Raw genomic sequence first — 27,243 nt, forward strand, 5'->3', positions numbered from 1 at the left:
ATCCTCATCAGAGTGATGTCGCTCATGATGACCTGCTTTGAATTAGGTAGGGGAATGTTAGTATTGGGACTGCTTGCCTGTTCCTTTACAGAACTGTAACCGGCAGTTTACAGCCACGCGGTGGAGGCGGGAGAGGGGCAGCATACAGGGATCTTTCCCTGGGACAGCCGCGAGGGGGTGGGACAGGGGCAGAGTTCATGCTTGCCTGATTGCTGGCAGCAGGAACTGGCCAACGCTAGGAGCATTGCTTTGAACGTGAAAGGAGGCCAGTGCTATTATTAAAGTTTGAAGCAGCCACAAGTCTACAGCTTACCATGTCAGACTGCTACCCAAATTCCGCTGTCCTGCCCCGCTTGTCAGATCTGCACTGCAAGACCCCAGGCACTGAATGCGAAGGCCGAAAATTCGACCTTGTCCTGAGTGCGCATGTGATAGGTGCTGTGCACGGTCTTGTTCACAGAGAAAGACTATGTTCTTTGTTCACAACAAAATTTATCTTTCCGAGGAATTCACTCCCTTTTTCCCATCCCACAGCTGCGACTGTCTCCCGACCTACCCTGGCATCACACTCCCAGAGGCTAGCGCAGATTAGGCGTAGAAAGAAAAGGACACGGGACGACATGTTCTCGGAACTTATGGGCTGCTCCCGAGCCGAGGCAGCCCAGCAGACCCAGTGGAGGGAGAACATGTCCCAAATCCATCGATCACACATTGAACGGGAGGAGAGGTGGCGGCAGGAAGACCAGCAGGCGACTCAAACGCTGCTTGGACTAATGAGGGAGCAAACGGACACGCTCCGGCGCCTTGTGGATGTTCTGCAGGACCGGAGGCAGGAGAACAGAGCCCCGCTGCAGTCTATCTGTAACCGCCCTCCCCCGCCACAAAGTCCCATACCCCCCTCACCCAAAGTCCCAAGAAGGAGGGGCGGCAGAGTCCGTGAAAACTCTCACTCCACCCCTGCAGACCGCTCAAGTACCAGAAGGCTGTCATTCCCCAAAATTTGATAAGTCCTTTCCTTCCCGCCTCACCCAAGCCCCCGTCCCAGTTTCATCCCCTAAGTGTGTAGTTGCTAATAAAAAATATGTTTCTGTTAATTACTGTTTCCATCATGTTCTTTTAGAGGAGAGTCTGTTTGAAGGGGAGGAAGGGGGTTGGTAATTGGACAGGACAGTCACCTTTACCAGGGTACAGACGCGGGGGCAGGTTCAGCAGCAGGTCACACACACATTGCAGTCACTAGGCACCCTGGTCAGTCTGGGAGGTGGTTTTCATGTTCTGGGGGGGGGGGGGGGACTATGTGACTTTGTGGCAGGGGAGGGCGGTTAGAGATCTTATGCAGCGGTCCTTAACCTGGATCACAGAGCCACGCAGCAGGGGATCTGTAACCGTCCTCCCCCTGCCACAAAGTCACATAGCCCCCACACACAGAGTCCCGAACAGGAGGGGTGGCAGGCTCCGTTGAAACAACCAGTCCACCAGTGCGGACCACTCTAGGAGCAGGAGCCTGTCATTCCTCGAGTTTAGAAGCGTCCTTTGCATCACTACACTACACCCGCTCCCCACCACAGTCTGCGTCCCAGTTTCAACACTTTACCGCGAAAACAGTAATAAAGAAAACTGTGTTCATTAACAAATTTCCAGTGATTTTATTTTTAAAAGTGTGTTGGAAGGGGGGGGGGGGGGGAACGGGGGAACGGGGTATGTGACTGGAGAGGATAGTGAACATTCACTGGGTAAAGAAACGTGGGCAGGTTCAGCTTCTCTGTAAACAAACTTAATAGTCACAGGTTACCCTGCTCACTGTGGAACCTAGCTTTCAAAGCCTCCCGGATGCACAGCGCGTCCAACTGGGCTCTTCTAATCGCACGGCTGTCTGGCTGGGCGTAATCAGCAGCCAGGCTATTTGCCTCAACCTCCCACCCCGCCATAAAGGTCTCCCCCTTGCTCTCACAGAGATTGTGGAGCACACAGCAAGCTGCAATAACAATGGGGATATTGGTTTCGCTGAGATCCGAGCGAGTCAGTAAGCTTCTCCATCTCCCCTTGAGACGTCCAAAAGCACACTCCACCACCATTCTGCACTTGCTCAGCCGGTAGTTGAAGAGTTCTTTTTCAGTGTCCAGGGCGTCTGTATAGGGCTTCATGAGCCAGGGCATTAGCAGGTAGGCTGGGTCCCCGAGGATGACTATAGGCATCTCCACATCCCCAACAGTTATTTTGTGGTCCGGGAAGTAAATACCTTCCTGCAGCCGTCTAAACAGACCAGAGTTCCTGAAAACACGAGCGTCATGAACCTTGCCCGGCCATCCGACGTTGATGTTTGTAAAACGTCCCCTATGGTCCACCAGTGCTTGCAGCACCATTGAAAAGTAGCCCTTTCGGTTAATGTACTGGCTGGCCTGGTGGTCCGGTCCCAGGATAGGGATGTGAGTTCCATCTATAGCCCCACCGCAGTTTGGGAATCCCATCGCGGCGAAGCCATCTATGATGACCTCCACGTTTCCCAGGGTCACTACCTTTGACAGCAGTACCTCAACGATTGTGTTGGCTACTTGCATCACAGCAACCCCCACGGTAGATTTGCCCACGCCAAAGTGGTTCGCGACTGACCGGTAGCTGTCTGGCGTTGCAAGCTTCCAGAGGGCTATGGCCACTCGTTTCTGGACACTCAGGGCTGCTCGCATCCGGGTGTCCTTGCGCTTCAGGGCAGGGGACAGCAACTCACAAAGTTCCAGGAAAGTTCCCTTCTGCATGCGAAAGTTTCGCAGCCACTGTGATTCATCCCAGACCTGCAGCACTATGCGGTCCCACCAGTCCGTGCTTGTTTCCCGGGCCCAGAATCGCCATTCCACAGCATCAACATGACCCATTGCCACCATGATGTCCACGGCGTGGGGTCCCGTGCTTTGTGACAGGTCTGTGCCACTCTCAGACTTCATGTCCTCACTGCGCTGCCGTAGCCTCCTCGCCCGATTTCTCAGCATCTGCCTCTGGAAAAGGTGGATGATAAGGTGCGAGGTGTTGACAACGGCCATAACTGCAGCGATGGTCGCAGCGGGCTCCATGCTCGCAGTGCTGTGGCGTCCGCGCTGTCACTCACCAGAAAAGTGTGCGAACTGATTGCCGCCGGCGCTTTCAGGGAGGGAGGGCGGGAGTGACGGTTGGATGATGACAGTTACTCAAAACCACCCTCGACACATTTTTTTCCCCAGAAGGCATTGGGGGCTCGACTCAGAATTCCAGTGGGCAGCGGGGACTGCGGGAACTGTGGAATAGCTGCCCACAGTGCACCGCTTCCAATGTCGACGCTTGCCCCGTTAGTGTGGACTCACAAAGTCGAATTACTGTCCTTAGTGTGGATACACACGTTCGACTTTGTAATATCGATTCCACATATTCGATTTAAGTAAAATCGAACTACTCTCGTAGTGTAGACATACCCTTAGAGGAGAATTTTACTCAAAGGGAACTGGACTAGAGGATGTATCTACTCTGCTTAATTTTGCTTCAAAGATTAACATTTATTTAAACCACAGCACTATATAAAATGATTAGTAATAAGTGGGCCAAATCCTTCCTTATTGGGGCAAAATTTTAATGGATAGTGCAGGATTGGGATCACAATGACTACTGTATTAGCCTTAATAAATGTGAAAAAACTCATAAGAACATAAGAATGGCCATACTGGGTCAGACCAAAGGTCCATCTAGCCCAGTATCCTGTCTTCTGACAGTGGCCAATGCCAGGTGCCCCAGAGTGAATGAACAGAACAGGTAATCATCAAGTGATCTGTTGCCCATTCCCAGGTTCTGGCAAATAGAGGCTAGGGACACCATCCCTGTCCATCCTGGCTAATAGCCATTGATGGACCTATCCTCCATGAACTTATCTAGTTCTTTTTTGAACCCTGTTATAGTCTTGGCCTTCACAACTTCCTTTGGCAAGGAATTCCACAGTGTGTTGTGTGAAAAAAATACTTCCTTTTGTTTGTTTTAAACCTGGTGCCTATTAATTTCATTTGGTGACCCCTATTCTTGTGTTATGAGGAGTAAATAACACTTCCTTATTTACTGTCTCCACACCAGTCAAGATTTTATAGACCTCTGTTATATCATATCATATCATATAATTCATACCTCTTAGTCATCTTTTTTCCAAGCTGAAAAGTCCCAGTCTTATTAATCTCTCCTCATATGGCAGCCATTCCATACCCCTAATCATTTTTGTTGCCCTTTTCTGAACCTTTTCCAACTCCAATATATCTTTTTTGAGATGGGGTGACCACATCTGCATGCAGTATTCAAGATGTGGACGTACCATGTCTTTATATAGAGGCAATGTGATATTTTCTGTCTTATTATCTACCCCTTTCTTAATGATTCCCAACATTCTGTTCGCTTTTTTGACTGTCGCTGCACACTGAGTGGATGTTTTCAGAGAACTATCCACAATGACTCCAAGATCTCTTTCTTGAGTGGTAATAGCTAATTTAGACCTCATCATTTTATATGTATAGTTGGGATTATGTTTTCCACTGTGCATTACTTTGCATTTATCAACATTGAATTTCATGTGCCATTTTGTTGCCCAGTCACCCAGTTTTGAGAGATCCTTTTGTAGCTCTTCACAGTCTGCCTGGGACTTAACTATCTTGAGCAATTTTGTATCATCTGCAAATTTTGCCACCTCACTGTTTACCCCTTTTCCCAGATCATTTATGAATATGTTGAATAGGACTGGTCCCAGTACAGACCCCTGGGGGACACCACTATTTACCTCTCTCCAGTCTGAAAACTGGCCATTTATTCCTACCCTTTGTTTCCTATCTTTTAACCTGTTACCAATCCATGAGAGGACCTTCCCTCTTATCCCATGACAGCTTACTTTGCTTAAGAGCCTTTGGTGAGGGACCTTGTCAAAGTCTTTCTGAAAATCTAAGTACGCTATATCCACTGGATCCCCTTTGTCCACATGCTTGTTGACCCCCCTCAAAGAATTCTAGTAGATTGGTGAGGCATGATTTCCCTTTACAAAAACCATGTTGACTCTTTCCCAACAAATTATGTTCATCTATGTGTCTGCCAATTTTGTTCTTTACTATAGTTCCAACGAGTTTGCCTGGTACTGAAATCACCTATTATTACTCCTAACAAATGCCTGCTCAAGGCCAGTAACTGCTGTTTTTCATGCTTCCCAACAAAAAAATAAATTATTCTAAGCCTTTCACTCTTTAATTTGTTCTCATTTGCCCCCTGTTTGGAAAGAAAAATCCTGTGTTTTATTTCTGTATCCATGTTTAGAGAGACAATATGGGTGAGGTAATATCTTTTATTGGACCAACTTCTGTTGGTGAGGGAGACAAGCTTTTGAGCTCTGTGTAAGCTCAAAAGCTTATCTCTCTCACCAGCAGAAGTTGGTTCAATAAAAGATATTACCTCACTCACCTTGTCTCTCTAATATCCTGGTACTGACAAGGCTACAACATCACTGCATATATCTGTGTTTGTAATATTACTTTGATCAGAAATCTTAAGGAAAAGGAGAAAGGAAAAAGTTCTCTGTGTATTCCCCTCTTATTTAATACAGATGAAAGCAATAGACTATTATAGAAATTTTTCTAAAAACTTATAGAATTTAATAGAGAATTATGTCTCTTCTATAGAACTCCATAGGTTGATTTAGTGACTCCACAGAAAAGGGTCTCATTCTCTGTTAAATTCTACAGGATATTTCCATAAGGCTGACTTTAAACTAGAAAAATATGAAGACACAAAATCTGAAAGCCACTTGTGGGCGACAGGGGATGGATCACTTGATTGCCTGCTCTGTTCATTCCCTCTGGGGTACCTGCCATGGGCCACTGTCGGAAGACAGGATACTGGGCTAGAGGGACCTTCGGTCTGACGCAGTATGTCCGTTCTTATGGGTATTTCACATGTTGAGGAATGCAATTAGAAAACTCTTAAGTCACTGGAATTATTTATAGCTCTTTGTTGGCCCCCCCAGGTATTTTAGGCCCATGTATGGGGGGGGGGGAATGGTTTAAATGTGTAATATTATTGGAAACAATTGTGATTTAATGACAATAGCAATTCTGGGGGGGAGGGAAGGTGCTGGAGGTTGATCAGGACTTTCCTCTGCATTGTTTGCAGCTCAGAAACTACAGCCTTATTTCCACTCCCAGGTGACTAGTAGGTAAAACTGACCAGCCTTCAATTGTCTGATTGTTGTTATTTGTGTTACAATGGCACTTTTAGGCCCGAACTGAGATTCGGGGCCCATTGCACTAGATGCTATAGGAAAGCACAGGGGGCGTTTGGCCCTGCTGCTGGAGTTGTATAACCCAGTGAGACCAGCCCGGCAAACGGGTGAGATTTCTGAGCTGAATGAAACGCTGAACCGACGCCAAAGGTGGAGAGCGAGGTGAGGTCGGTGCCAGGACCCCGCTCTGAGAGCTGCAGCCGCGCAGGGACACAAAGGTTCTGCCAATTGGATCTCTTTGAACAAAACACGCGTGGGGCCAAATTCATCCCCCGGCCGGGGCAACCACTGCACAGAGTCAGGCCGGCGACGGGCGTGGGCCAGCGGTTCTGTCCCTTCCACGTGCCGCTTCCCTCGCAGAGCCTCCAGCTGGAGCGCGGCCAGTCCCAGCCCAGCAACTTCGGGCGAGTCTGTAACTCAGCCGGACGGGTCCATGCAGCACGCGGGGGGGGCGCTGCCAGCGGCCTCCCTAACCGAGCCGGGCGAGCGCGCCTCCCGGGCTGGGAAACCCCCGACTGCGGGCAGGGCCCTTGCCAAAAGCGGCTGGTGTTTAGAAGGGAGCGGGGCGGGGACTTGCAAGGAGCGGGGCTTTCCCAGATGTGTGCGCCCCCCCCCCCCGCCGGGGGCGGGTTAGTAGAGCCCGGTGTGTGTGTGTGTGGAGAGAGGTTCCCCTTTGCCCTGGGGCAGCGGCGGCCGCTGCGGAGAGTCAGGTGGGGCTCGGGCTCCAGCGCACCCCGGGCCATGCCCTGCTGCAGCCGCGGCAGCAAGAGCAGCTCGCTGGCCGCCCGCTGCCCCGAGGGGACCCCCCCTAGCGGGCTTTGCCCGGCGCGAGGATGAGGAAAAGCCGCGTGCAGCGGATGGTCCTGGCCACTTGTCTGGGCTCTTTCCTCCTGGTGATTTTCTACTTCCAAAGCAGCCTGAACCCAGGTGAGTGACACGGGCACAGACCCCAGGCTGCCCGATCTCTGCCCGCTCTCCCGGCGCTGCCACTTCTGCGGGAGTCCCGTCCCCCCCGTCCCCTTTCCCTCGCCCGGGGAATGATCGGACCTGTGCCCTGCAAAAGTGTGTGCGCGCTGCTGAATTTGCCCAAGTTTCAGCTGCTCTGTTGCAAAGAGCCATCTGCGTATTAAAGAGAGCAAAATGCCCGACTCGGGGCCATAAGCAGTTTTGGGGGTTTGGGGGATCCGACTCTCGCTGAAATCAATGGAAAGACTCCCCCGACTTCAAGGAGAGTCGGACCCTAAATCCGGAGTAACTGCCTCGAAATCAGCGAAACTACTCGCTGGCTCTGAAATCGGAATCGAGCCCTTTGTTTCAGACGTTCAGCTGGTGCAGTTAGGTTTGTGCACTTCGTTGTGTGCTGAGGGCCAGATGTATAGAGACCGTGTGTGCGGTTAGCAAATGCCAGCTTACCAGAAAGTCCTGCTTATGTTGAAGCAGTGAAAACTCCCTGGGGAATAGACGGCGTTTTCGTATTTTTCAGCTGAAATCATTTATCTTCACTTTGTATCTTGTTTGTAAGGGGAAGTAAAATGCAATGAGTGTTGTTATATAAGAATTTCACATAGTCAAATGTCCATTTTAAAAACAACAACTTTTTTTGCATCTGTCCCCAGATGGTTGCCTGTAGTAGAGTAGATTTGATGAAGTCAAGGAACACACCAATCTAAAATCTGCACTCGGTATTTGAATTAAAATGTCTTTAATGCTGTGATACAGACTAACAAAGGTGAAAGAATGGAACAGGTCTCAGACAGATGTCATATGTCACATCTAGACCCATTGAAGTGCATCAAAAAATGCAGTTAAATTGTTGCCCCACTATGGAAAGGAATATCTTTAATGTCTGCTGTCCGTAATACATTGTGCTTGGGGAGAAGATTCTGTACTAGCAGAACTAGAAAATAAACAGTGTTGTACTAAAAGGGTGAGAAGTTTCACTGCCTGCTTTCTGCTCTTTTCTTGAAAAAGGAATTGCTTCCTATTTCCAAAGATATATTATTAGGTAATTCCCATAGTTTAACAATGCACGGATGTCTTCTGATAACAGCGGAGATTAATCAGTGGTGCTTTTAAAGTTATATCCTCAAATTCAAAATACTTGTTGGAAAGAAGTTAGTAGAGTTTTACCACTCTGGACTAAATGAGATGTAATCTCCATTTTATAGTAGTTAATCCATCACATTAATACTCTTTTCTTGAAAATAAAAATACAGAACTTGTTAGCCAAATAATGTCTGATTTGAAAATGTATTAGGTTTGTGTGTGTGTTTGTTATGCTTACTTTTAGAAGTTCACTAAATGAGCTGTGCAGTCCTAGAAAACTGCATTCAGTTTTCTATTAATGTATATTTTAAAACTAATATCTGCGGTATGTTTTTGATATTTGGAACATTCAGTAGAAAAATGCTGCAATGGATCCGTTAAGTATCTATGCATCCAACAGAGAGAGGGCCAAATTTTATATTAACTTCACTGGAATTGCACTGGTGTAATTGAGAGGAGAATCTGGTCTGTTATATGATTTTACTGTAGTTTTAAAATAGGAGGATGCCTTCATGGGCCCTGATCCTGAAGACACTTATGCACATGCTTAACTTTAATCCTATGAGTAGTCCCAGTCTTGATCTGAACGGGATTGCTCACAGGGTTAAAGTTAAACATGAGCAAAAGCATTTGCTGGTTCAGGCAATCAAACTCAGTGACAGAGTCACTACAACTGCATTGGAATGAGATAATTAAATTGCATATCAGGAACCCATGCCGGTGAGGTGCTGAGTGCCTCCTACTGAGTTTGTTGGAAATTAAGTACCCTCAATGCAAGGAACATGCCCTTAATTCAGAAAAAGTATCATTTTTGAGAGGTCTCCTAGATGAGCATATTTCATATAAAATGAGGTTTCTTTGCAGGTAAAGATTTAGGGGCAAATCCTCAGCTGGTATAAATGATCATGGCTCCTGACTATTGAATGAATCACAGGGACACACACATCATCTGAAATCATGAGAGTTAAGGGTAGTTTCCAGCATTACAGCTGCCCCTCCGTGTCTTTCCTCAGTTGTGGTTTTGCAGCTCCCTTTCCCTATGTAGACTGAGTGCTGTCAAATGGAGAAAGCAAACAAGCTGAAAAATACTGTTTTCTCTTAGTTGAGATAAAATTGAGATTTATCACCTAGATTTTAGGTGTTATTTGTAGCAATAGTAGGTAAACAGTTTCAGACAGAAGTGTGATTGTCTTTTTTTTTTTTTTTTTTTAGTGGCTCTTTAAGTTGTGTGTTTCTAGTATTACAAAAAAGTATTACAGAGTAAGTGTTCTAGTATTACAAAAAAGCATTGCAGAGTAAGTAGTCCCACAAGTCCCCTTAGAGCAATCAACTGCTTTTTCCGTTGTTGCTAAACTAGGTTCTTCAGATTGTATTTCACATGAAACCTAAAGTGTGTAAATTGTAACTGATCGATCAGTGCTAAAGGCACATATAGATTCTGCCATCATTTGAGCCGGAATCAAGGCTTAAAATTGTGAGAGGCTGAGGGAGACAAATGATCATCTTATTGGATGTCGAAAAGCCCTTAAAGGGCTTGATCTGCATGGAAGAGAAATAACTAAATCAGTAAAATTCCCACCTTTAAATATGACTCTGTGTGGAGCAGTTTGCATTGAAATAACAAGTCCTATAGAAATAGGGCACTCTTATTTCAAAGTCAGAGTGTGATGCACAGACTTATACTAAAATATAGTAGAACCTCAGAGTTACCAACACCTCGGGAATAGAGGTTGTTTGTGACTCTGAAATGTTCGTAACTCTGAACAAAACATTATGGTTCTTTCAAAAGTTTTACAACTGAACATTGAATTACCACAGCTTTGAAACTTTACTATGCAGAAGAAAAATGTTGCTTTCCCTTTATTTTTTTCATAGTTTACGTTTAACACAGTACTGTACTGTATTTGCTTTTTTGTCTCTCCTGCTGCATTACCATTGATTTGGTTATTTCATTTCCAGTTTCCATGTAGACAAGGCCTCTGACCACAGTCCATCCCCCTTGCTAGTGCAGGACACAGGGATCAAACTTGTTTCTGTCGAAGTCAAAGGCAAAATCCCCGTTGTCCTCAGTGGAAGCAGAATCAGGCTTGTATGGCCGAATCCTACTTGCAGTTATATCAATGTAAAGCCAGCGTAACTCACTGACTTTGGCGGAGCCACTCCAGATTTACATGTGTCTGACTGAGGGCAGGATCTAGACCTTAGTCTTTGTCATGGAGAGAGGATGCATCCGATATTAAACTTGGTAACACATTTGATTTAAGCCAGTATTACAAAACTGCAGATGTAACTCTTTGTAAAACCTCTTTAAATAAACGATTATCGTGGGAATCTAACACACTCTCTGAGCTAGACTCTGATCTCAGTTACGTTGGTGTCTTTCTGTCCAGTGAGGTCTTGGATTGACCCTGGTATAACCAACATCAGAATCTGATCCTCTATTTTTCTCCTCCAGCTTTTGCTGAGCTTGTGCCTCATTGGCTGTGTCTCCATGAGCTTTGTCCACCCAACATTTCCCATCAGAGCTAACCCTGCTGCAGCTTCCCCTGTGGTAGCAACAGTGGGGCTAGGTCTACACTACAGCGGGGGGTCGACCTAAGTTACGCAACTTCAACTACGTGAATAGCGTCGCTGAAGTTGCGTATTTTAGGTCAACTTACCTGGCTGTGAGGACGGCAGCAAGTCGACCGCTGCTGCGCCGCCGTCAACTCCGCTGCCGCCTCTTGCCGCGGTGGATTTCCGGAGTCGACGGCAGAGCGATCAGGGATCGATTTTATCGCGTCTTCACTAGACGCGATAAGTCGATCCCCAATAGATCGATTGCTACCCGCCGATCCGGCGGGTAGTGAAGACGTGCCCTGGGAGTGCTAGTGTGGAGTAGGCTCCAGTGGGTGCTTGGGTTTTTACCATTGTGCCATTTAACCCCACTTAGAACAAGTCTAGAGGACACAGTGCTGAAACGCTGGTGGCTGCAGGCACCTTGTGTACACTGAACATCCAGCCATTGCTACCACCAGTGGGAAATTTGGGGATGTGGGAGGAGGGGAATACTAGACTATACCGGGCCATTGAATGCGGTACAGAGAGCTGGGACTGCTTGAACAGAGGAAGAAACGGGGAGTGAATGACGCACTGTGGTGGCCTCTGTCTCTGTGAGGACTGAAACTTCAGCAAAACCAGGGGAGGAGTGAGGCTAGCTGATCGAACAGTCCTGCAGGGGAATCTGTGAATTTGAGGATATAACTTTAAAATTTGCATTAACCTTCACCGTGCTGGCATTTTCCACACTGCCAGGCTGAGGAATGTTTTAGGTTTTGTGTGACATCTGCAGTCTCCAAAGTGGTTAAACTAATGGCCGCTCCATCCCACATGAATTTGAATATTTCCTATGTAAAAGAGACAAGTCTCTGAAGAAAGCTTTGTAAGGGACATATGACTCTGCGGGGCCTGATTCTCCCCTAATTGTTGTAAATCAGGAATAGCTCAATTGATGCCAATGCGGTTACACTGGTATAAGTGAGTGGAGAAACCAACAGGCCCCTTGTGCATAAGGCATTTCAGTTTCTGCCTTTGGTGTCTGTCGAGTGGTGAATGCCCACTGGGCTATGGAGTCGTAGTGAAATGCATATGTAGTTACTACCAACCCCCTCTGGCTGCAAAACAGTCAGGATTTTCCTCTGTGCATTTGACTCTTGCACGCTTGTTTACTTGACTCCAGTGGCGGTTCAGGGTGTTTGGTGCCTTGCAGGATTGGGGTTTGCTTCAGCTAATGTATTCAAAGTGCTGTATTCATACAGTCCATAGCATTTAATGCCAGAAGGGAGTGTTAGCATCTATTCCGAGCTCCTGTATATCACAGGCCACTAAACTTCATCCACTTTCCCTTGTATTGAGACCAATACCTTTGTCTGATTAAACCGCTCTTCTAGAAAGGCATCCAATCTTGATCTGAAGACATCCAGAGGTAGAGAATCAACCACTTCCCTTGGGAGTTTGTTCCTGTGGTTAATCTTCCTTGCTGTTGCAAAATTGGGGCCTTATTTCTAATTTGAATTTGCCATTGGTTCTTATGTCTTTCTGCCCTAGATTAAACAGCCCTTCAGTACCCAAAACTGCAGAGGATCCTGCATTTTCTAGCTTTCTTTTCAGTCCAGCTGTTGGTGTGAGTTGTTGAACCCCCAAAGATGCCTTTGAGTGCCAACACCAGGGCCTTATACCACCCTTGATCCATGCACACAGGGCCTGCTGATCTTACTAGGACTTGCTGCCCGTGCACAACAGCATATAGCTCATGACTTTTTTGGCACACAGCAAGCTCAGGGAAAGCTATTTCTTTCCACTAGAATAGCAACTAAATTCTATGCCTGGTGTCCTAGGTACTGCATCTCCTATAAAGCCTTGAATTGCATTCACAATTACATCCCCTAATGACCTGAATGTTAATGAAAGGAATGGCAGAAGGGGCCCTGATGTCGCACACACTCTGACACTGTATAGGCCATGAACGTTTGCAGCTGGTTGTGAAATAAATGCCTAAGAAAAGAAAGGGAAAGTGCAACTTGCAGGGTAGCTGACATTCCTTTAAAACTTCTGTTCTGAAACGTGCCCACGAAAAAGGGCCCTGTCTTGCTCCCCGCATGCACCTGGCCCCAGCTGTTGACATTGCAGCCATTAAAACTTTTTTCTCATGTTAGACCTGCAGAAGCAGCCCGGGTGTGGCAGAGTTGATCACAATCCCCACTCCAGCTCAGCGTCAGGGAGATGCAACCACTTTTCCCTTCCTATATTACCAACTGTAAGAGGCATCCTAGCTTGATGGGAAGCAGATTTTGTGGGAAAAGAGGCTGGAGAGGAATTCCATTCTGGAAAATATTGAAATCCTACGGAACAGCCATTCATTTGAGTGATTCATCAAGACACAGGAGCTATAAGATGAGCCTATTTCCTGCTCGTACCTGTTGTGCTTTTCGTCACAGAAGAACTCAGTTTTTGTTTTCTGCTTTCGAGGCATGGGAGCTGTGTGACTTTAGAACTAATTCCCAGTGCTGTTCACCCCAGCTGTGACTCCTTGTGAGTGTGGCGTTTATGCTGTGTGAGATATCAGCCCAAGCCACCAAATTTGGATCTCGATGTGGAGGATCCCAAAATTCAGGAGAGTTTGGATCCGGGCCCACCTCTACCTTGTACATGGTTAATAAACCCACGATCTCCTTTGAGCAAAGTGGCTCTAAAGGACAGTACGCTCGCTAGGTCACTCAAGCCAAGATTTTCAAAGGTGACTATGATCTTGGGGGCAGCCATTTTTGGGTCCCCAACTTGAGGTGCCTTAAAGGGGGCTAATTTTTAAAGAGTACTGAGCAGCTGCCCTCTGAAAACCAGGCCATTGTAAGGTGTCTCAAGTTAGGCACCCAAAATTGGTAGTAGCTTTTGAAAATCTTGACCAGAGTGAGCGGTCATAGTCAACTCTGGATTTGTCCCCAGTGGGAAAATGCCCAGCAGTGCAGCTGTACTAGTGGTAGCACCAGTGGGAATTTCTCCCCCTAAAATTCCCTACTGCAGGCCTGGCCACTAAGACTGCGGGAGTGGGGAAAATGTTTTAATTCATATTTTTAAAAATGTCTTGATGACAAATTAATACTGTGCTCTTCCCCAGTGCTTTTCAGGTGAGGTGCTCAAAGTGCTTCATGATAATTATTTAAATAATATTTTACATCATCCCTGTGACATAAGTAAATATTATTACACCAGTCTTGCAGCTGGGGGAAACTGAGGCACGGAGCTGTTAAGTGACTTGTCCAAGACCACGCAGAGTTGGGCCCAAAATCTGCAACTACATCTGGGATTAGGTTTAAGTGGGGCTACTCATGTACTTAAAGTTAAGCATGTGTGTAAGTATTTGCAGGAGTGGAGCCTTAGCAGAGCTAAGAATAGGATTTATGGGTCCCATTCCCAACCCCCTCCACTCCCCAGTCTGCTCAAACCACTAGACTAGGGTTGCCAACATTGTATTTCAAAAATAAAGGACTGTTTTCTTAGCACCCCACCTCACCCGCCTCCCGGTATTATTATTATTATTTATTATTATTATTATTTATTTTATTAAAAATAATGAGCAGTACTCACCTACATTCGCCTGTGGTATTTCCTATTGCTTTTTGCAGAACTCCGCAACTCCCGAAGAAATAAGAGATGTCCCTGCTAATAAGGGACTGTTGGCAACCCTACCTAGACAACAGTTCCTCTGCATTTTTTAAAAAAAGTTTATTTTTCATTCAAAGATTTAGGGTAAAATCCTGATGCTGTTGAAATAATGGTAAAACTCCCATTGACTTCAATAAGATCCGAGTTTCCTTCCTAGTTTTTAATTATAATAATTCAGGGAAATGAATTGTGTTGTAGTTACCTCAAATGTCCACTTGGGATTGCATCATTGTCTTATGTTTTAAAACAATGCAATGCTGACCTTTTCTTGTCTTTGCTATCCACTAGCAAATGAATGCGAGTGAAATCCCAAGTAGCATCAAGAGACGCATGCTGTGCCTTCTCTTACCTGGTTGGGTACTCACCTGTGTATTGAACCTGGTCCTGCAAACTCTCTCTGTTTGGAAGTCCCGTTGGAGCCAATTGGGAGTCTGTGCACAGAGGGCTTGCTTGATCAGAGCTTGTTAGCAGCTGACGGACCCAATTCTAAATCTTTCCAGATAACGGTGCTGATCTGACTTCCTTCTGGTTTGTGCGACATGACAGGCACTGGTGTGAAAATATAAGGGACCCTCCAGGGCTTTTATCCATTTGCTTTCGTTACAGATGAGCTGTGAGAGTTTTTTCAGCTCACGTTCTGGTTTTCAGCTGTACGAAATCCGAGAGGCAGTAACCGAGCTGTAAGAGGCAATATACTAGTGCACTGTTAAAACAATAGGCCAGTATGTCAGCAGAGGCATTAGATAGCACCGTCTGGAATGCCAATTCCCACACACCGCTTGCATTTGATTGTGTTGAAAGGAAGGCGTGTAACGTAGAATCTGTGACCTACTCTTGTGGACTCACTGGCTGGCTCTGCACTCGAACATGGATCCGTAATGAAGTCCATATGTTCCTGAGGGACAGTCCTTTCATGTGGAATGCTTTCTAGTCCCTCCTGGGTTTGTGCAGTTTCCTGACGGTCTCTGATAATTGCAAGAGATTTGAGAGCGGGCAAGAGTGGGACTTAGCTTGTCTGGAAGTTTATTCTGAATCTGCAGAAAAGAGACCGAAGATGGTGATCCTGGGGACTTTGCCGTGTTGATCCAGGCCTTTTTCATCCCAGGGTTTGGTTCATTCAGTGCACCCTGCGTTGGGCTACATCCCATTAATGATGTCTGCTGGCTAGTTCACTCTTTTTACTCAGGTTGGGCCCCTGGGTCTCTTTGAAACAGCCTCATCCCTCATGTATTACTGCATCTGTGGAGATCCAGCAAGGTAGCAGCCTTCATGCCTAATGGTGAGGGGGGCTGGAGGCAGGGCATTCCCAGCGAGGGGGTCTATGACTGTTTCACTTCTGGTATTGATTGGCCAGAGCCCAAATTTACTGACCTTCAAATCACACAGTACCTTCTCCCAGCTGTTTTCTGATGAGGGCAAGGGTTAGAGTAAGGGAGAATGAGGAGGTGGTTGGGGAGAGAGCTCTATATTTGGGGCAGCAAAGTAGGAGAGTCCTATTTTGGATGGTGTGGTCGTGTGTGTGATGATGCAGCTCCGATAGCTGGGACATGTGCCCAGATCACAACGATTGAAGTAGTCTTTGGGCTAAATGGTACGAGTTGTTGTGAGGAAAGCCGTGCCACGCAATCGATATACCCTCTGGGCACCAGTCATCATTTGGCCACTCTATGGAGCCAGTATGGAAAATTTGTCAACGTGTGTCTTTAATCTGATGACGTTCCCCAAGGCTATGCTGATGAGCGAGGTACATGAAACAAACAGGAAGGCAGAACCCTCCCTGGCATACCACTTCTAGCCTTCACTTCTAACACAAGTGAAACGTTGCCGGAGGCCAGACTAAGTGACCACAAATGGTCCCTGCTCACCTTTAAATCTATGGAGTTTCACATAGTTGGGGAGTCTTGAGTCTTGAGAAAATGGCTGTCCTACCAGCCACACAGCAGGAAGCTCAACCAGAGAAAAGGAACCCTCTTGGGGGACAGATCTGGGCACTGATTCTGTAATTCCTGCTTATGTCTTGGTAGCAGGATGGGTTCAATGCCACCCATGAAGTCAATGGGAGTTTGTAGCATGCAAGGTAGACGATAGGCCCTAAGAGCAGAGCTGCTTGGAAAATGGAGTTCTTTTAGTGGAAACTTTTTCAACTTCAGCATTTTTCTATTAAAAAACCATTTTTTTCAAAAGAAGGGGGGAAAAATCATTCTTGTGACATAAGAAAGAAAACCCCGAAACTGAAGAGTTTTTGATTTTCGTTTTTTCGATGAAAAGTCAACATTTTCCGCAGCAGGCAGAGACTCTAGTGAAAAGTTTCATTTAGTAAAACAACCAATTTTCTGTCAAAAACCAGGTGTGATGGAAAATTTTCAAGCTACCCTCCCTGCAGAGAAGGCTGAGCTTCATGGTTCTTCCCCCCCCCCCCCCCCCCCCATCACTTTCATTTGACAAAGACCAGACTCTGAAATACACCCCAAGCAGGGGCAGCGCTGAACGCAGCTTTTGGAAGAGCTTCTGAATAATCCAGTGAGGACAACAGGCTGGGCCAGTTCAGGCAGAACCATGCACTAGTCCAGAACACAGTCCTGCCAGCCAGTCTGAAGCTGGCAACTGAATACTCTCTCGATGGACAAATAATCTGAGTCTCATTTGTAAAACCAAATTACTAAAACCACTTTTCCATCGGCTGCTGCTTGGAGAATTCCCCTGAAGGAAGTCCCAGAACCTGTTACGGGAGCTGGAATTTATCATGTGATGAATTATCTTACCTGGCTGCTAGTTGCCATGAATATTTTAAGCATTACAACTCTGTTTTAATCCCGTTGCAAGCACAACGCTCCCCAGAACTTGTTATCAAGCTGTTTATAATGGTGGCTTTTATTTGCTTGACTCTGTTTTAGACCCATCTGGACAGATGCCCATATTCCTCTCATTAAAATGCGCTTACGGACCATCAGCCAATCCGATGGTAGGTCTCACTGAACATCTGCAGCTAGAGATTGGCCCAGATCACAAGGTCAGCTGTGAACCACCACCAAACGTGCGTCCTTGTGTACGCTGAAGCTTTTGCACCGTCAGAGCTACGCTATTTAGATGTGCTGCAGCAGTGTAGGACCGGGTTTGCACTGACATACTTACCCAAATGCAGGGGTAAGTCACTGGTGCAGTGTCTATATTTGGGATTTGCACCAGTGTAACTAGATCAATGTAGTTACATCAGTGCAAATTTCTATTCTATATAGGTTCTTATACTGTGCTCGTCACTGTAGTATCTGAGGTTATGGCTACACAGCAATAAAAGACCCACGACAGAGAGTCTGGGGCAACTGTCGCAGGCTCATGGGGCTTGTGCTACAGGGCAAAAAATAGCAGTGTAGCGCTTTCAGGCTTGGGCTGGAGCCTGGGCTCTGTAACCTGGTGAGGGGGGAGGTTCTTGGAGCCCCGGTTCCAGCCTGAGCAGTTACCCAGGCTCTCAGCCTTGCTGCTGTGGGTTTTTTATTGCAGTTTAGGCATATTCTGAGTGCCTTCCGGTACTGCATTGAGCAACAGGGCTACACATCTGTCATGTGTTATTTGTTCCTTAGTCTAGACAAGACCAGAACTGAAATTCAGATCTGCACCTGCAGCCTGATTCGCCCATGCTTTGCACCCTGTGTAAGCATATTCACTGGTGGAAAGTGGGTGAGAGATTCTTACAGATCAGAATGGCGGGGTTAGCCTCTCATTTTGCCCAGGTGTAGATGACTGCATACCAAGCAAGACAGGAAAAACCAAGCCCTTGAACTTTCTGTCTGGGGTCCAACTCTTGTTCCATTCATAGCATGCAAAAGATGCCACATGCTGTGAACTACAGTAGCTGTTCTTAAGTTGTCCTCTGACAGCCATCAGCTTGTGCATTTTAAACACACACCAAGGCAGGGCTGACATTCTTCTTGCTGTTGGAATTTTTAAAAAATTAAAATAAAATATTAGACCAGATTTTCAGATAATATAGGTGAACAGTTATTGGTGTGATTTGTGCATGCAATTGCCATGGTTTGCACATAGAAAGGGCCGACGCACAAAATTGGTTTGGGTGGTGTGCACAATAATAGTCATGGCACACCAATGGGAGAGATTTTGTGTGTACCCAACCCTGGATGCATGTGTGAATTGAGATTTGCAGCCCCAGCCTGCACACGTGTATCAACAGTTGTGTGTGCAAGTTGGGCGCACACACACTTGTAGATGTGAAAAAATTGTCTCTTTAAAATGCAGTTTAGTGCCAGATTCATTTTATTACTTCTGCTGCTCCTTCCTGTGTTTGCAAAGTGACATGCACACTCTATGATGTGGTCCCTCTCCTAAGGATCTTACAGTCTACTCTGGATGGGGACAATACACACATTTAACCCAGGAGGCATGAGAACTGGCACAGACAAGGCTGTAGGAGATCGGCAGTGCAAAGGTTGGCAACACAGAGCACAGGTAATGTGCTCTTGTGCATGGGAAGGGAGAGTCTATAACTTCTTATTTGATATATTGCAGCTTAATCATACATTTATATGGTGCCTGGAGGGTCCCTTAACCAGTCTCTCTCATTTGCAGTTCACCCTGGAGAGGTGAACCTTGGTTTCAGTTTGCTGTACTATGGCACAGAACCAGAAACTAGCCAGTAATAATAATTTAACTTCTTTTGGACAGGGCCTTTTGATGGAGGATCTCAAAGCACTGTGCCAATGTTCATTGTTACAACGACCCTGCAGATAGGGAAGTATTATCCCCACAAGGCATGGAGGGATTTGCCCAATTTATTTCCCACTGACTTCTTCCTTAGGAGTTGAGGGCATTCAACACTTTGCAGAATCAAGGCCAATTCCACTTGCATTGAAATCCTTGCCATTGACTTCAGTGGGTACAGGAGAGGGCTCGGAGTCAGCTGGAAATAAAACCCAGGGTTCTTGACTCCCAAGCCTCTGATCTAGCCACTAGCACACACTCCCACCCTGGAAAGGGAGGCTGACTGTGGGCATCATAATCTGTTATCTTTAGAGAGTATATTGCTATGAAACAGGTCCAGATACCTGTCTGGATCAGAGGCTTTGGTTTGATCCCATGTTTAGTTAGGATAACTTGATACTGATGTATTTTCCCCTCCATTCTGCAATGTTCCCCCCCTTTCCAAGTCCCCGTGTATAAGTACAGCTAACCCTTTGACGGTAAATATCCCCGCTGCCTCTTGGGAGGGAGCATCTTGGGAAAGCTGCAGGGCTTTAAACTGTTTACTTCTCACACCTCCATTCTTTATATTGGCTGGTTTGTGCATGCCCTGTCGGCTCTGCTTGTGGAACACTCTGTGTAGAACTCTCGCTAAGCTGGAGATGATCCCACGGCGAGCCTGTTGTGGATTCTTGTTTATTCACCTCCTTCTAAATACCTGCTTTCACCGAAGTCCTTGGGGGGACAGCACGGAGCTGCCTAAAATGGACCACATTTTCTTGACATTTGCTTCTTGCCTGCCCAGTTTTCTCTGTCCCACTTAAAGAGCAAATACCCATCAAATCTATTTTGAATGGGGAGAATAGCCTACGTTGTGCTCTAGGGGAAAAAGGCCAGTGGTGGGAATCAAGACCTCTAGCATTGTCTCCTTCATGGCCTGCCTGGACTCTGTCTTCTGTCTAATATCACTTTCCTGGTAGTGATCCTGTCGCCTCCAATGAAATCCCTTCCATTCAGGCAAGTCTCGGGCGTAAAGCCTGAGGTTAGGCAGATATGCAAGAGAGCTGAGAGCCTGTCTGTTGGGAGTAGGGTGACCAGATGAGAGGAAAATATCGGGACACATGGGGGGGGAGGGGGGTCTGCCGGCAGAGCAAAAAAAAAAGACGAGTGTTACCAGCGGAGCAACAACAACAACAAAAAAACAGTGCTGCCGGCAGAGCGAAATATCGGGACAAATTGCGTCCCAACCAAAGATCGGTCGGGACGCGGGACAAACACCTAAATATTGGGACGGTCCTGATTTTATCGGGATGTCCGGTCTCCCTAGTTGGGAGCTAATGAAAGTCCTGGGTGGCCATTGGTCAGCTGAGCTCATCTCCTTCCCTGTGATTTATTGGAAATCTGCCAGGCTGTGGAATAATGTTGATGCATTGCTCTAAAAAAAATATTAACAACCTAGGGAACAAAGCTAATGCAACCTTAATATGATTTTGGGAAGGCAGATGAATGCAATGAGGAGGTTGTCTAGCACGTCTGAGAAGAGTCAGGGCCACATCTAAAGGTGTTTAGTGAAATAAGGACTCTGAAGAAACCCCTGACTCAAAACTTCAGTTCATTTTGTGTCATAAACTACATGTGCTGAATCTCCCATTCCTTGGAGACCACCATTAAGAGTTGGTATGAATATGATCATAACTTAATGAGTGAAGTGGCCCCTTTTGCAAGCATTGAGATATTTACAGACTTTACATAAGCAGCTCAACTCGTATCATCTACCCCTGGAATGCAGCCGCTTCTGGGCAAGGGAGCAACAGCCATTTGAACGGTAGAGGAAGTGCTGAAGAATACTGCATGCAGGCAGTGGGAGTTCTGACTGACAGTATGTGATTATCCAAAGTGGAGTTTAGTCAAGACACTGAGGTTGACACCTCTACCCCAGAGTGACCACAAACGAGAGGGGCCTCTGTTTTACACTCCTCTGCAGGCTGGAAGCTCCAGAAGCACAGCACCATCTAGCAAGGTGCTAGAGCACTGTCGCTCTGTTGAATCACCAGCAACTTGCCTTTTCCTTGGAGGGCTCCAGTCTACATACTTCAACAGCCATCTCTCCTTAGCTAGTGCAGAGTGACAGAACCACAGCCTGAGGTACAGGGTATGTCTTTGTACTTGCTGACCAGTAGGTTTGAGCAGAGTGAACCCTCAGTTTTCTGTCACCGTTTCTTTCTTAGCGTTGCAAATACTGTAGTTTGTTTTCACTCCACCAGTGCTCTTGCCACAGGTTCTGTTGGCCGGGGCTTTTAGACCTGTGCTTTGGTGTAGGGTTTGGGGGAGATTAAAGCTTTTCTGTGCTCACCCTGCCCTGGCAATCATTTACAACTCGGGCATTTTGAAGGCTTGCTGGCCAACTGACTCTTGGAATAAGTCTAAGATCTGCTGAATTCTGAACTTGGATCTATGTGCTTAAGAACTGCCTTGCTTTCCCTCCGTTGAATAGGATGCCAGCCCTGCTCAAGTTATGCAGCTCTGTTGCCCTCTAGTTACTGGGGTTTCACTGAGGATAAAAAACCCCTAATGGTTACTCTAGGGAACAGAGATTCACTCTTAGCTCAAAGGATGAAGGCCTGTATATGTGGAGCCAAAAGAACTGATGTCGGAGACTGGTTGGTGTCTCCTGTTTGTGGCCCCCAGGCTTGTTACAGGAGGCCCTAGAGTGTACATGAAACCTTTGGGATTTTTGTTTATGTAGGAAAACCACTGACAGCCTAAGCCATAAAGGCAGTTCCTGAAGTGTGGCATTGACTGCCCGTCATTGGCCTGGAAGCCACTTGTATTTCCTATAGCAGGGATCGGCAACCTTTGGCACATGACCTGCCAGGGTAAGCACCCTGGTGGGCCAGGCCAGTTTGTTTACCTGCCGCGTGCGCAGGTTCGGTCGATCGTGGCTCCCACTGGCCGCGGTTTGCCGCTCCAGGCCAATGGGGGCTGCGGGAAGCGGCGTGGGCCAAGGGCCAAAGGTTGCCGATCCCTGTCCTATAGCTCTCCAGTGCTTTGGCATTTTATATGGTTATATGGTTAATTTGTCTTGAACAAGAAGAAAGCATTTACTGCTGACCTGGGATATGCTACTGCTGCCACCTTATCTGTGCAAAAAAGCACAACCACAACACCCACGTCTTGACATAGCTACATTGGTTCCCCGGCTCAGGTCAAATCTAAGATAAAGTGCCTTCTTCCTGCTTGGTTTTTAAAACAGTTCTAGTTTCCAGCTGTCTGCTCCCTTGTGTGTCTCTCTCCGCTCCCCTACTCCTCCTACCCTTCCCCTAATACCAGCCTGTTCACACAATGTCGCCCCTCAATGCAAGAACCTTGCTGTCTTCGGCTCTGATGATCTGGAATAGCCTCTCTTTCTTACTAGCTGATCCATCTCTCTTGTATCTCTTTGACTCATCAATTTGACAGATCTCCACTGAAGACGTAGCTCTCCGCCTTTTGATCACTCCCCCTGTGCTATTATTTTTTAGTTTCATTGCACCTGTTTAATTTAGCTTCGCGCAAGACCTTTTGGCATGTCCTGGAGATGCTTTTCTGTACCTAGCACAGCTGTGCTGTAGCGCACAGTGAGCTTGGAGATCACTCGCTATGTTAGCTGTTTTGTGCTTTGCGTAGCTGCTTCCTCAAGCTACCTTTTGAAACCACCAAAAACCATGCTGCCAACGACAGGTTCCGGTGTTGTGCTCACATGCATAAATTATGATGAGCTGAGAGATACTGGAGACTGCATCCATCACAGACCTCTTTGAGATTCAGAGGGGTAGCCGTGTTAGTCTGTATCCACAAAAACAACGAGGAGTCCGGTGCCACCTTAAAGACTAACAGATTTATTTGGGCATAAGCTTTTGTGGGTAAAAAACCCACTTCTTCAGATGCATGGGGTGAAAATTACAGATGCAGGCATAAATATACTGACACATGGAGAGAAGGGAGTTACCTGATTGAATTGGCCTTGTCAACATTGGTTCTCCACTTGTAAGGTAACTCCCTTCTCTTCATGTGTCAGTATATTTATGCCTGTATCTGTAATTTTCACTCCATGCATCTGAAGAAGTGGTTTTTTTTTTTTTTACCCACGAAAGCGTATGCCCAAATAAATCTGTAAGTAAAGAAGGCTGCATCAAAGACGATACTAGACTCCATCTCCATCAATTTTTTTACTCCCAACTGGGATGTCCCCAGGGTGCTGAATTTTGACAAGCTGCTCTGGTTAAAAAGGGGCAACATTAGTTACTCTATGTTCTGACTGTGCTTGGAAATGCAAATTGTGTTCAACGTTTTGGGGCTGATATGACATATTAAAATGCTTGGTACGCTCCTACTGATGGGACCTGATATTCACAGACTCCTTACAGTCTGTGTATTCTTAGCCAGGATCTGTTAGTCCTGTATCCATCCCAGTCATACACACATTCCACACTAAGGTGCTTTCACACATCCCTTGTTCTTTTATGCTGGAATTCTTTTCCCTGGACAGTCCAGGATAGATGGTTTGGTAGAGTTAAAAATCTAAAGATCCTCCTCCTCCTCCTCCTCCTCCTCCTCTTCTTCTTCAGGTCTGAATCTCCATTGTCCTGTCCCTTGTGTTGTCACCTGCTCCAGGGAAAGGTGAGTGCAAAGCGCGTGTGAAATGTTACCGGTTTGATTTGGTAGCATTTTACAGGCCCTTTGCACTAGTGTAAATAACCGCAGAAGTAACTGCAAAGTGACTGAGATTCAGGCGCTGGCTGTTGGCTGTACAGTCTTTGCGGCTTGTTCCTCACTTTGTGAATGGCGCCACCTGACTAATTTGCCTGCATCTTCTGGATGCTTCCTGGGCTCTTTCCTAATTCTGCTCTTGCAGAGGGACTTGGGCTGAAAGGGATTGCTGCGTTCCCTTGTCTCCATGCCTGTCCCTTGCAGGCAGCTCCACGTGAGTTGTCTCTCTCCAGACTCTCTGCAAACTGCATGGATTTGCAGCCCCACCACGAGTATGAAACATGATCCAGCTCTGGTCTCTGACCAGATGTTACTTAGCTTCCCTGTTTGATGAATTATTGACCCTGCAGGAAGCAGGGTGACACTGACATTAGGATCAAAGATGATATTTATTTGGAACTGTTCACGGTGGGTGTTTCTGTGTCTAGGTCCTGTGTCAAGGTGGAGTTCCTGCGAGGCAGGGATTCAGGAAATTAGCTTGAACTAATTAGTGCTCAGCAGATTTTCAATAACACCCCTCTCCCCCATGCTCATTGTCCTTTCCTCTAAATCAGCAGCTGAAGTGCATGAAATTGTGAACACCTCTCCATGGGTAGCAGTGACACCTGCATAGTATGCCCCTGATGCAGATGAGAAAACAGAGGCACAAAAAGATTAAGGACCCAGTCTTGCACATACCTGCTCCCAAGCATAGTACTTGCTAGGTAGAGTCCTATAGAAGCTAATGGGTCTATTTATGGTAGTAAGCAACTATGCATGGTAGTAGCATCTTTGAAGATTAGGGCCTGATGTATTTTGCCTAGGATCACTCCTGGCTCTGGGAGGTACTGAACATACTTATCTCCCTTGGACTTCAGGGAGGTTGAAGGGTGTGACAATTTGGGGGATCCGACTGTACTATTTAGGGACTCTGGTTGATATTATGAAAATTGTTACCTCATGGAATGCATCTAGGTGGATGTGGTCTCCGCCATTTGCTGTCAAGGCTGTAAGTAGTTTTCCCCCCCCCGACCAAATACAATGGAGAGTTGCCAACTCTGGTCCAGAGCACAGTCGTTAAACAATTGGTATGCTAAGGAGGTTGGCTAGAGCTGGAAGAAGCTCCGTCCTCCCGCTTGTCTGCGGGACGCTGATGAAGTAAAGAGTAGAAAAACAGCAGCAGCAGAACAAAGGAACCCGGTTCTGGCAGGGGGACATTTAAACTGAGAGTCTCATGGAGACAGGACAGGAAGCTTGGGGCAGGAGAAGGGAAGAAATGGGCATGCTTTTGCAGCAGGGGATCCTATTTAAATGCGGGCCAGTCAGAGAAAACTAGCAGAACTGGAAAGACTCCACGATTTGGAAGAGAAGTCATGAGCTGTAGAGGAAGGATCCTAGATGCCCCAGAGGCTTCTGCCCAATCCCAAAGAACTCTCCGGAATGGTGAGGAACCTGAGACAGGGAAATGTGTATGGGTGTGTGTATTGTTTTGTATAGGTCGGCGTATTTCTCAGGCTACTAAGTAAAGAAGAAAGGTGTTTAGAATCCTGTGCAAAGTCTGTCAGTGAGTCTGTTGGCTTTCACTATCACATACCCCCGAAGAGGTGAACTGTAAACCAGAAGGTGCACACCTTCAGTCGGATTCTGGGGAACGTGCAAGAACTGCTGGGAGGCTTGTGGGGAGACGGCACTAGTTTCAGGGCCTAGGCAAATGGACCCTGGAGTTCCCTCTGCCATGAAGGGTGTCAGACAAGAGGCCCATGCCTGGAGTGAATGCCTAGAGACTCAAAGCCAGGAACAGGGCCTAAATTCTGCCTCACCCCAGCAGGCGAAGGGCACTTGGGATTCAGTATTTGAATCTCCTCATAGCACTCTGGTGAATAGAGTGGGGAGCTTGACTAGATCTGTGACAGAGGATACTTGGAAGTCAGGCGTTGGTAGGAGTCTTGCCAACAACTTCAACAGGTGCAGGTCTAGATACCCAGAGTCAACTGGGAAGAGAATCCATGGTTCCTGACTCCCAGGCCCCTGAACTAACCATTAACCTGCTCTCCCTCCCTGCAAAAGGAAACTGTCCTTTTGTAGCGCCTCCTGTAGACCAAGTGTCCCAGAGAGCTAAACAGGACAGTGTGCTTAATGCTGACAGTGCAGTAGCTGTGGAGGCAAATATTGCAGCTGTTCAGAACGCCAAGAGGAATGGATACTTGCGAACATGGTGTCTCAGTGATCGGCACCTTGGAAATGCCTGAACTCTGCCCAGACCCATTCTCCGATACTCCGAGGAAATGCTGGCTGGGAAGTCTGGGATATCCATGCTGCTTCGTAAGTGAAGTGGGAACTTGGTCATACTGGATCAGACCAGTGCTCCATCTCGCCTGGTACCTTGTCTCAGACAGCATCTCGTGCCACCTCCTTCAGAGGAAGGCACATGAAACTCCATGATGGATAATTATGCAATAACTTTCTCACGAGGGGGAATTCCTACTTTCACCAGTCAGTTCATGATTTGTTTATGCCCTAATATTCTTAAATTTTTATCCCAGCTAATACAACTGTGGCTATTCATATAAATCTTCAATACTTTTTTAAATCTAAGCTCTTTAACTCTGTATCTAGTGGCAATGGGTTCCACAGGTTAACTACATCGTATGTTAAAAGGAAATAACCTAATCAGAGAGCTGAACTGGGCCTCTAGCTGATGAAGCACTGAGAATCCCAGAGATGAACAAAGGGAAAGCAGGAGTAACCACTAGTAAACTAGTGCTATCAGAAAGGATTTGCTGAGTCTACCTTTTCCATGATCTGGTTCCTATATCCTGCGTTGTGATTTTATCAGTCCCAGATGTGGAGCTGGCCCGGCTGCTAGAAACATACCAGCCAGGCATATACATCCCTCTGAGGGAGGCTGGGTCTGTGAGCAATACATCATCTGGGATGTTTCTTTCTTGCTTGCATTTTTTGAGCGTTAGTGTAGTGTGCCTGAAAATGAGCGACCAGGCACTGGTCTGAGCCAAATCTAAGGACAAGCAGGCACTGTGCAAGCTCCCTGGCCAGCGTTCCGCAAGAATGCCCAATCCCAACCCTCAGCACCCTCCACTATCCTGGGCTCCCACACAGCAATCCCAAGGCTAGGGCTTGGAGCACAGTGGAACAGGAAGCAGCGGCCACTGGCTGGTACAGCTGGGCTCTTAATCTGACAGGTTGGCACAGTTGCCTGGAAAGTCTGGGCCCAAGGGCTTAGTGCAGCTGTGTGCCTGCATACACAAGCCCCAGTGATTGTGAGTCCATATGATTATGGATCGCCTAAACATTCT

At 46.7% G+C, this 27,243-nt stretch overlaps 1 protein-coding gene across 1 annotated transcript in view; it reads left to right on the forward strand.

Moving 5' to 3' along the window:
* The first annotated feature begins 7,081 nt into the window (after positions 1–7,081).
* Positions 7,082–27,243, forward strand: part of CHST13 (carbohydrate sulfotransferase 13) — a 67,906-nt gene continuing 47,744 nt past the window's right edge. The window contains exon 1 of the mRNA XM_065407183.1: positions 7,082–7,189. Within this exon, the coding sequence (XP_065263255.1) occupies positions 7,096–7,189 (94 nt within the window). The 5' untranslated portion in view covers positions 7,082–7,095. The remainder of the gene's footprint in view (positions 7,190–27,243) is intronic.

The sequence above is a fragment of the Emys orbicularis genome, chromosome 7, assembly GCF_028017835.1.
Source record: "Emys orbicularis isolate rEmyOrb1 chromosome 7, rEmyOrb1.hap1, whole genome shotgun sequence".
In the NCBI taxonomy this organism is placed as follows: Eukaryota; Metazoa; Chordata; order Testudines; family Emydidae; genus Emys; species Emys orbicularis.